Source organism: Acanthochromis polyacanthus, chromosome 10 (assembly GCF_021347895.1).
Source record: "Acanthochromis polyacanthus isolate Apoly-LR-REF ecotype Palm Island chromosome 10, KAUST_Apoly_ChrSc, whole genome shotgun sequence".
NCBI lineage: Eukaryota > Metazoa > Chordata > Actinopteri > Pomacentridae > Acanthochromis > Acanthochromis polyacanthus.
The window spans coordinates 4,611,016-4,622,389 of record NC_067122.1 but is presented as its reverse complement, the minus strand read 5'-3'; the positions used below and the strand labels follow the sequence as shown (position 1 = coordinate 4,622,389).

At 39.2% G+C, this 11,374-nt stretch overlaps 1 protein-coding gene across 1 annotated transcript; it reads left to right on the top strand.

Moving 5' to 3' along the window:
* Nucleotides 1-3,978, top strand: atox1 (antioxidant 1 copper chaperone). The gene is made up of 4 exons (XM_022203083.2): nt 1-169; nt 1,731-1,806; nt 2,601-2,749; nt 2,966-3,978. Exons 1-3 carry the CDS (start codon nt 164-166, stop codon nt 2,723-2,725), a joined length of 207 nt encoding a protein of 68 aa, XP_022058775.1. The 5' UTR covers nt 1-163; the 3' UTR covers nt 2,726-2,749; nt 2,966-3,978.
* The last annotated feature ends 7,396 nt before the right edge of the window (nt 3,979-11,374 follow it).

Sequence of the window (11,374 nt, the reverse complement as noted above, 5' to 3'; positions counted from 1 at the left end):
TATCCGGTCTTCTCGACGTTGGCAGTTAGCTTTACAGTCAGTAGCTCAGCCAGCAGTTAGCATTCCTGCAGGTTCCCACAGTCATTTTTAACACTTACTAGTCAGCCAGAAGCCGAAGTCCACAGCTGGTCCGATCGACAGGTTGCCACACATCACCTGAGACATGACGGTGAGTTTTTAACGGCGATTTTCTTTACTTGTTGTGAAGTTTCGCTTTAGTACGGAGCTAGTAAGGATTAGCATTCACTATCGGGATCGCTATGTATGTAGCTCATAAGCTAGCTTTCAAAAACTCGTTATAACCATTTTAAGTTAAGAGTTACAGAAACCTGTACAAGAAACACGGATTTTATTCCTTGACTTGGTTGAGCAATAGTATGAATCGCACAGCACACAAAGTTTGTTTTAACATTGTTGAACTCCATTGGCTAAATTCAATATTGTGACTAGAGATTATTCTCTCTATCAAGGCCTGTGGAAGTTAAAATGCTTTACCTAGTTTTCCAATCCTTTAGGAAGTAAGACAGTAACAACAACCCAATGCACTCTGCTGTCATTATACTACACATTTCTTTCTGTATGTTTCATATAAACCAAGTTTTTTTTAAAAAAAAATCTGTTAATCTGACATCAAAATGTGCAATACTATCTGATTATCAAATTACAGAAACCAGTGAAAGATCATTCAACATCATGTGATGTTTTTAAGTGACTGGTTTTGTCTGACTAACCAACATGTATTCAAGTTCCAGTGTTTCTAAAAAGGCCTTTAAAAAAGGAATTCTAACATTTGGACTGGCCAGTTTAATATTCAGTCAGTAAATTTAAATAAACTTTAAACTTCTGTGCCTTTTTATACAAACGCAAACATAATGACTAAGATTTATAAGTGAAATTATACTCAAATATCCTTTTCAGAATCAGGTCCCTGAGAGGAAATTGCATATGTGCTCCCATTCAAAGTCAGAAATATAAACAGTACACAAATACAGAAGATGAGCTTAAAATATACACATAACTAGAAAAATGACCTAAAAATATAAACATAAGTAGACAAATATGTGATAAAAATGTAAACATAAGTAGAAAAATTGTAAGTATAAACGTAAAATGTGCTTTTCCTCAGAAAATTCAGTGTAGTATACTTGTAATAAGTGGTGAATTATTGCACAAAGTTATTGTGTGTTCACTCAAGAAGTGAAATGAACTGAAAAATTGTTTGCAATGAAGCATAATGAGTCCAGTCTGTCTAGTTTATGTCCGTATTCTCTGCTACTACGAGCTTAATGGCAATGGTAGAAATGCTGATATTGATGTATAAGCTGTTATCATTTCCTACACTGAAATATTGCATTAATCACAACTGGTCTCAGAGAATGTGATCCAGTAAATGATTGCCTTATCTGGTAAAACAGTCATAAATATGACTAATAAAGGCATTGCTGCATAATTAATCATGTAGCTGTCAACTACTAAATCAATCTGCCATTTTTTTTGATAATCTTTTAGTGAGTTTTAAGAAAAAAACTCCTGTAGTATGAATATTTTTTCTTTTCCTTCTTGGGTTGTTGACAAACAAGACATTGTCAAACACTGATTGACATTTTTTTTTAATTTTCTTGCATTTCATACACCAAATAATTAATTTATTATGAGAGACGTAATAGTGTCAGTATCTGACAACCCTGTTATCACCTTAAAATAAAGTGATTTTCATCTGTTTCTAACAGAAGCACGAGTTTGAGGTGGCGATGACATGTGAGGGATGCTCAGGGGCTGTTACCAGAATCCTCAACAAGCTGGGAGGTGAGCTTGACTGGTCCTCTGGCTTCTGCTTCTGTGACAGAACAGAATAAAACCCTAAAGATTAGATGAAACATTAAGTTTTTAATCTGCATTAGAGCAAGGATCAGGCTTGATGTTTAGTAAAATTTTAAACTGATTCCAGCTCCAACTTCCAGTCGTACATTTTTAAGGTTATCTGTCGGGAGAATGGAATCTATCCAGCTACTATGTGAGGAGTATACTGTGTATACCATGGACAGTTTATGAGTGTAGCTGTAGCTTATATGACGGGATGAGTTCATCTTTACAGCCTTTCCACTCAGTACATCGATTAAGCAGCCAAAAAAGTGCCTTTTCAGATGCTTAAAGGGAGCTTGCATCACATGCCGACTCGTGACTTCTTGGCTCTGAATGCTGAGTCAGCCGACAAGTCACCTGATCCTCTAATGCTTTTTTAAACTTTTTAACGTTTGTTTGGCTTAGTCATTAAAGTCCCACTTCTCTTTCTGCATCTCGTCTCAGTGACTCAGTGGAGGCCGTTACATCACATCATAGCAAGGAACTTGTTCTTAAAATGAGCCATTAAAGGAAACTTCTTCCTTTAGGTCCTCCTATCAGGTCACATCTTGTAAGTTTGTGATGACATGCTTTGATGAAACATTAGAATAATTCAGTATCATGAGGAAACTGGTCCTTCTACATTCCACCGTGTGTGACTGCGGTCATACGAGGCGCTGCACTGTGTTTTTTTTTTTTATCAGCCCCGTTGAGTCCGGGAATTAAACAAAGTGCCTCTTTGTGCTCTCTGCTGTCAGATGTGAAGTTCGAGATCGACCTGGAGAAGAAACTGGTTTTGATCGAGTCTGACAGAGAAGTGGAAGATCTTATGGCGACGCTGAAGAAGTGTGGAAAGGAAGTCAAGTACATCGGGCCTAAATGAAGGAACCTGCTTCATGTAGAACAGGTGACAATTAGTCTATTTATTTCCCTGTTTGTTCTCAGATTTATTTATTTGTGACAATCCCCATTAACTTACTGAAAATCTGTAGTTTTTACTATAATTTATATTATATTTATTAATTAAATCTCAATTAACATTAAGCATATTATTCTTCTAAGTCCTAACTATCATCATGATCAAGTTATTTCTATGTTTTGTGACTGTGTGTGTTTTCTCTAGGACGTCATTGCTGTTGATGCAAAGTGAAGATTTCTATGGAATCCCAGTTAATTTCCTGTTAGAAGGTGTCTGATGGACCCTAAGTGAATCCTCACAGATGCTAGCCTCGTCCAGCTTTTACGCACACAAAAAAAGACCCTTTGGATGCAGATCTTGTCTCAGTGTCGGCTACACCTGGCGAGCATGGAGGATGATTTTTTTTTTTTTTAAAACTCAAATGATGTCCTGTGAAATGAGGAAAAACGGCTAATTTATGTTCAAACCTGACGTCCTCTACTTTGTTTTTTGTCCCATGAGCAGGATCAAGAGGTGATGGGGTTATCATGTCAGCATAATTATTAATATATGTACACGTTAAGACAAATGCGTGATTTTTTTAACAACAACAATGATGTCTTATGTCTTGTTTTACCATCTAGATACATCTGTTTGATGAACAACAGACAGGGACAAAACAGGGACGTAGAGTAACACCACGGTTGTTCTTGAATATGAAGTTAAATCAATTTTCAGATAAAAAAGGTCGCTATCTGTGGAAAAAGAAACCCTAAATATCCAAACAGGACTCCCGTCAAACTTGCTTACATTCCCTAGATAATAAAGCAAACAGCAAACTATTGGATTGTGTTTGCCTGAACCTGAATCACCGCCTTAAACGTCATAAAAAGTCATTCTTCAAAGCTCCATGCACGAGGTTGTCTGCAGATCTGCACCAAAGGGGGGGGGGGGACACTCTGTCTGTCTTCCTTTTTAGGGACCATCTCCTGGAATTGGCTTCATCACAGTTTACACTACAGTAATCTAGCCCAACACCACAGGTCAAAGATATCATGCTCTTATAGATTTACTTACATCCATCTTTGTTTTCTTTATTGTAATTTACTCTAGGTTTGGTTTTTGTTACTTTGAAGGAAAAGCCAATCTCTTCATCCTGGACTTTTCTGATTAACCGTCTGTTATAACATGTTGTGTATGCACAGGGAAAATAAAATAAAATCTGCCTCCTTACAACACTTGATGCTTTATTTTTTTTTTTGCATGATTTCTGTATTACTTAGTAAAAAAACATATGTGCCTCTGAATGGCTTGAAGAACTAAACATGTTTCTGTGCAGAAATCACACACAAAGACAAGCTTTCCTGCTTAGATACACAGTAAAGACTGGGTAAATGAAAGTATTCTATATTTTGAAAATGATACAGATACACTTATGCTACCAGTCAAAAGTCTGGACACACCTTCTCATCCAATGTTTTTTTCTTTATCTTTACTACTTTCTACTTGTTTAATATTCTGGATTCTTCAAAATGCTTTGATTACTGCTTTGCACTCTCTTGGCATTCTCTCCATGAGGTAGTCACTTGAAACGGTTTTCACTGCACAGGTGTTCCTTGTCAAGGTTCATTTGTGGAATTTCTTGCCAGCTTAATGAGGTTGAGACCATCAGTTGTGTTGTGCAGAAGTCAGGTTGGTGCTAAGTAAGCTAAGTAAGAGAAACGACAGTCCATCATTGCTTTAAGAACTGAAGGTCAGTCAGTTCAGACAATTGCAAAAACTTTGAATGTATCCACAAGTGCAGTTGCAAAAACCATTAAACGCTACAACGAAACTCGCTCACATGGTTTGGGTAGTGCTTTGAAACCATGCTGATGCTAAAACCAGCATCATTCACTGCAGCACAACACATAAACCTCCTTATATAATGAATATATTGTCTGTAAACACGCTGCCATACACTGTACACACATCCTGCAGTTAGAATGTATATCAGCCAAAATCCAGCCCTTTTCCTGCTCACGTGAAGCTCTTATAATAACTGAGTGCTTCAACCACTAGGAGGCACTGTGTCATCAAGATGTTCTCACTTTCTTGAGAGCCTTTAATGTTTTTTTTTTTTTAAATGCAGCATTTGTCTTTTAGCTGTAACTTTTAAAACATATATGTTTATGTTGTACAAAGAACATCCAGTGTTCTTTTTCTTTTGCAAGACGAAGAAACTCATGGTGTGATTTCTGCAGGAAATGTTTGGACCAATTTCAGGCAGAGAAAGGTCCTACATGAGTTTAATTTCTGATATTTCTCTCTTAGTATTATGATGTCATCAGCTGTATGATTTCCGTACAAGCTACAAAAGGTTGAACGTCCTCATTTCTGCTCAGATCAGGCTGGATTCCAGCTCCTTTTGAAAGGCAGGAGTCGTGTGCCAGATATCTACCGAGACAGTTTTCTTGAATATCGTATCAGATCCAAAAAGATTTCACAGCACTGCAGTAGATTACTGCAAAAACACTGTGAAATAATGCAAAATTTAATGCTTTTTTGTGCAGTCAAACACAAGAATTAGCGTGAATAGCAGGTTACACTGACAAATCATAAGAGCACAACAGAGAGAGACCTCAAATTTGGACAGCATGTGCAACAGTCCTTCCTGATGAAAAGTTATCAAAATGCTCCGCAAAAGGCTGAGGGCGTAGCCATGGCGGTGATCAAAAATATTGATCCTTCGCCAAGAAACAGGAAGTGCTGTCTAACTCTCCTGAACATGCTCCAATCTGCCTGAAATTTTACATGTATGATCAGAGTCCTGCCCTGACGACATCCATGTAGTTATGTACATTCACAGTCATAGCGCCACCTTGTGGAATGGAAAGAAATGCTCCATAACTAGCTGTACATGCTCCGATCTGCCTGAAACTTTACATGTGTGATCAGAGTCCAGTCCTGATGACATCAATGGGCCCAAATGCACTCTCGGTCGCAACGCCAACTGGTGGACATGCGTGGATTCGCCAACCAGCAAAGATACGAGGACCCCTCTATCGCTGCTTGCAGCTTTAATTGTATCTGTTATTTTATATATTTAGTGTTTTGACAACTTATTTTCTACTTTTTATTGTCCTATTAAGAATTTAACTTCCAGTCTCAGGATAACAGTGGAGCTCTACTCTAGAGAAGAAACTGTTAAATCAGGCTTGTAAACACAGAGAAAACTTGTTTGTAGAGTCATTTCCCTGCTTGTTTTGGTCTTTTCATTGGGATTTGTTGACTCTAAGAAAAAGCTAGAAACAAATCATCAAAGCTGTCCTTTAATAAAGTGTCATGTGTTTCCCAAACCAAAATGGTTTACTGTTGTCCTTCCAAAAGAAACCCCCCCCCCCCAAAAAAAACACAGGTTCCTTGAATCATAATGTCCACAAACAAATGACAGCATCGTGGATAATGGATGTTCACCCACCCAGGCTGGAAAGAGACTGTTGTAGGTTCTGCAGAGGGTAAAAAGTCCCTCGCTGGCCCCCTCAGTCTGAACCAGCACTGAGGCGAACAGAGACTCATTGTGTACAGCACAATCTCCACAGATAACAAAGTTGTCAGCACAGTCACAGGATTCCTCATATTACCCTCCCACACTCACACAAATGCTCCCTCTCCAGTACGTCTGATGGTTTAGAAGCTGGAGTCGTCTGAAGTTGGTACAGTTTTAACTTAGATGTCTAAATGGATTGAAACAAGGTATCTTTGGGTCTTTGAGATGCACAATCTAGACAAAATTGGCTCCATAGCAGGTGGAGGTGAAGCTGAACGCCAGAAACAGTTATAGTTCTGTGAAAAAGTATTAGCCATAGACACCAAACCCGTTTTGGTGGGCATTGATTTGCTTTTTGAGTAAGTCTCTGGTGGACATTTGTGGAACTACAGTTTTTGACTCTTCATGTTTCAGCCCTGAAAGTTGCTGCTTGATCTCAACTGAAACCAGAAAAGTACATAATATTTTTGGGAACACATGTTCAGCTTTGTGGTGAAGCAGTGGGTTCTCACCGGGTTCTCCAGATTCCTCCTACAATCCAAAGACAAGCTGAGGTTAAATGGTGATTGCAAATTGTCTGCAGGTGTGAATGTGAGTGTGATTGTGATGCTCCTGCTCCACCGCTACCCTACACAGGATAAAGCGTTGTATAGATAACAGATGGATGGTTGGACTTCATAACTAATATAAATAATGGTTTAATAATGTACTGTTCAAAAACTGTAAAAAGTATGGCAAATATTGGTAAAATTATGTGGTTTTTTTTGTTGATTTAAATCCAGAAAAACAGTGTAATTTCAAATTATCATTTCTAAAACTACATATTAAACTTTTGGGGTCACCCAGACAGTTCATGTTTTTATCCATGAAAACACTTTTATTGCACAAGGGTTTTCAATGAGCCTTTCAACACCATTAGCTAACACAATGTAGCATTAGAACACAGGAGTGATGGTTGCTGGAAATGTTCCTCTGTACCCCTATGGAGATGTTCCATTAAAAATCAGCTGTTTGCAGCTAGAATAGTCATTTACCACATTAACAATGTCTAGACTTTATTTGTGATTTATTTAATGTTATCATCATTGAATATCTGTGGTGTTTTCAGGTGTAGATAAGGGTCGGCTGTAGCCTCAGCTGTTTGTCAGATTTAGTCAAACTAGGATCAGTCGAATGGTTCTGTATTAACACACTAAAGATTCTCAACACACAAACACACACTCTGTCCTCATCTGACCAGTAACCAGTAATATATGTGTCTGTGTGTGTCCCATGGGTCCGGGTGAGGTGGGATGGGGTGTAGTAGGGGCTGTCACATCCTGTCCAGGCCGCCAAAACAAACACACCCATCACCGGGAGGTTACAGCCAGTCAGGAAAATGTGCAGTTTGACTGACGAGAGCAAACAGTCAGCCGACCCTGCGGCTTCGCGTCTCTCCGGGAGTCTCCGCTGTAGATTTCCTCTCTGTTTGGTGGAACTTTATCATCCTGCTCTGGGTGGAAATTCAGCTGGACCTGTGCCCATAGCTCATAATGTGGGGAATGTTAAATAAATGATCCTCCTTTTCTGTCACTGCAGGGAGAGAAAAAAAGATTTACATGGACTGTATTTACACAGAAACTGGCGAGGGTGGTCAGAGCAAACTGATGTTTGTGTAAAATAAAGAGAAAATTAAGGAGATGTTATGGACCCCAAAATTTAATGACTACACACCAAGAAATTAAAAATTAAATGGATGAAAAGGGGGAAAACAAGAGAATATATACTGTTAAAAGAATAAATGTGTTCTACTCCTGATATGCTCATAAGACACAAAAAACACAACAGCAGCAGTACTCACAAACTAACACGATATTCTATTTCCTAAATGGATGAAACTTGCTCGCGATTCGCTGTATACAAAATAAAAATGCATTATATTGACCCACAAGGTCAGCATTTTGTCAGTTAACTTGCAAATGTTTTACATTTAGCAGTTTAGCAATAGATACAGATTTTATTTAGATAGATATCTTATGTAGAATTTTTTATTGTGTATATTTTTATACATGGTAACTCATTTGACTGTAAAATTCTTTTTTATTGTAAATCACAATTTCTTTTACAGGTATTTGCTGTTATTTGCAAGAAAAATTACGCATACTAAGATTTTTCCCCTGTTTTGTTAAATTTCAGACAATGTATAATAAAAGTCACAGAAACAATAATAATTTAAAAAATTTAATGTTAAAAAGCAGAACTACAGGTCAAACTGTAAATACTGTCCACTTCAAAAATCTAGTAATTCTTTCTTTTACAATGTACGACAGCAAAATTACTGTCTCAGTGGGTGTCAGAGGCTCAGGTGCAGGAAGCAGAAATCGTAAGCAAAAGTGTTTTATAATGCTTTTATTTACAAGTTGTGGAACCTTCCCGGTGTGGGGACGACCCAGCAGGTGGTGGTTGTGGGGCTGTGGTGGAGCGGTGGGAGTCAGACTGGGAGGGTTAGGCGAGTTGGGGGGTAAACGGCTCCTGGTGTAGGAAGGCTGATGGCAGGAATGGAGAGCTGACTGGCTGAAGTGTGGAACCCAGAAATCCAACAGGTGAGTTTCTCTCCAACGGACAGAATGAAGCAAACAGCAGATACAGGAGGAACATGTAAGTGAAGAACTACATAAAGAAACACAGGATTCCTGAAAGTCAAAAAGAAACAACTGGCAAGAACTGAACAGTGCGCAGCACTAACAAGTGAAGGTTCACAGTAGAGAAGAGTGGCATCTGGTTTTATGGAGAAGTGTGTGGAGATGAAGATCAGGAACACCTGCCTCTGCCATTCAACCTCTGTATCAGAACACACCTAGGAGATGGAAAAAACCTGGACCAGAGGAGGCAAGGGACTGTCACAATTACACTGTTTTGCTGTATTTTAATCAGCTAAAATCTAATTATTTTCCAAGCATTTGCCATTATTGTTTTGTATTTTTGTTTTTGTTTTTTTACCATTTACCAGAGTTTTTGGAATGCAGAGTATTCCACTCTTTTTGACCAAGTTTTTTGTGGCACTTTTGGTATTTTTACAGTGAATCCTCAGAGAATGGAAGCTCCTGTCCGGCACAGAACCAGCCTCCTTCATTCATACTGCCGCCGCAGCAGCCCACAGAGTAGAGCAAAACACTGGACACCACATAGCACAGCAACAAGTCGAACGTATGCAGCATTTCACCGCATGCATCGAAGGACATTAAAGGCATTATGGAAGATGTTTTTTTTGTTTGTTTGTTTAATTTGTCTGATTCACATAAAATGAATATACTGACCTTTAGTGGACTTGTATGTATGGTCTCTAAAGAATAATAAAAAAAAATAAAAATAACTGTGGACATGGCAGGACCTGAAAAACATCAGCCAATCAATGCGCTCAGACCGAGGCGTTTGCTTTGCTCCCTTTCCTGTCAATCAAAAATCTTCCGGCTCAGGCCTAGTTACGTAGATTACGTACGCCTTGGACTTACGTGTTTTGTGTATGTGTTGCTTTGGTATAGCTTCGTAGTTAGCTGGCGACTTGTTTTGCTCATCTTTTTTTACATAATGGCAGATAAAGATCCAGGGAGACCCAGCCATAAAAGACAACTTCACGAGTGCTACGCAAGTTTCTGGAGGGGGGCGTTTCTTCGTAAATGTTAAGAGGGGGAGGTTAGAGGGGGGTGAGGGAGAGGTTGTATGTGCGCATGCTACGTTCAAAGTCGTAGGAAATTAAATCTCCTCTAATGCCTTTAAGCTTCTGAGGAAGAAGAGCCGGATCTGTCCCCTCAGGTACAGGGCATCTGGGTTAGCAGACCAGTCAAGTATGTTTGTCAAGATGCAAACCGAAGTATTTATAAGTTTATAAGTATCTATAGAGGTACTCTGATTCTTGTTGCACAGAACTAGACAAATGTTCAGCCAGTGCTACCACTTAATTAACTAAAGTTAATTGCTAAAGATTCTTTTTATCAGTGGTTAGCCTAGCAGCGAGCTCATACTCGACCCTGAAACCACCGACAGCACATCACACCCACCTAAATACAAATACACGCACAGCTGTGTTTGTACTGCAAGACAATGCAGCCTGCCACACCAAAAACAAAACCAAAAACAATAAAAATCCCAAAGCTAAACTCCCAGATCCCAACCCGATCAAGCATCCGTGGCAAACAAGTTTTATCAACTGAGATGCCACAACCCTCAAGACTCAAAGGATCCGCTGCTGACATCCAGCTGCCAAACACCACAGAAGACCTCCGTCAGGTCAGTGAGAGAAACCTACACAATTACAGGGCAGGTAACTCATCATTGCATTTAGAGGAAGCTTCCAAAAATAAGTAAGTAACTAGCTGGCCTTAATTGGTAAAATTCTTGCAGAGTATAGAAATAAAAAAGTGCACATGAATCCAACAAATCCTTCAGTCTCTGTTTTCTCTTTGGTCCCGAAAACTAACAAGTAGTGCACAAATATTTCTGATGAGCATAATGGCTAAAATTGTGACAATAAAATGTAATTTCATGGTGCCATTCTCATTAAACCTGCAATCTCCAACCAAACTCATCAACATCACCTCATGGTTCACAACTGAGGCCACCAAGCGTCTCCGTCATGCCAGGTGCAGCGAAACTATCAAACCGTTGCACGTGGGAGATGCCAGCCACACAAATCATGCAGAAAAGCACCTGCGTGGTCTTGTACGTTCCGCTACTTTTGCTTCTAAATCTTCGTCAACACGAGGCTTGGGCGATGCTGAGGCACGTTTGTGAAAACTGTCAGCACAAAGCCGTGTGGAGTTTGTTGTTGCTTCGTTCTGCTGCCATGTACAAAGATAAACTTGACGGTCTCAGCTTTGATTTGCGTTCCAACATGGATAGAGTGCCTGTATGTGGATCAGATAACCCTGAATGAGAGGCCAAGGACACAGAGATCACAGATTATCTCGAACTCCTGCAGTCAGCCTGATCTTGTCTTGAGTCAACATCTGCAAAGAGATGCATGTAATTCAAACACAAACACAGGCAGAGCATGAAAAACAGAAAAAACAGATCCTCAGAATCACATGAATACATCATGTACATACAGGCACGTGAACATCTACACA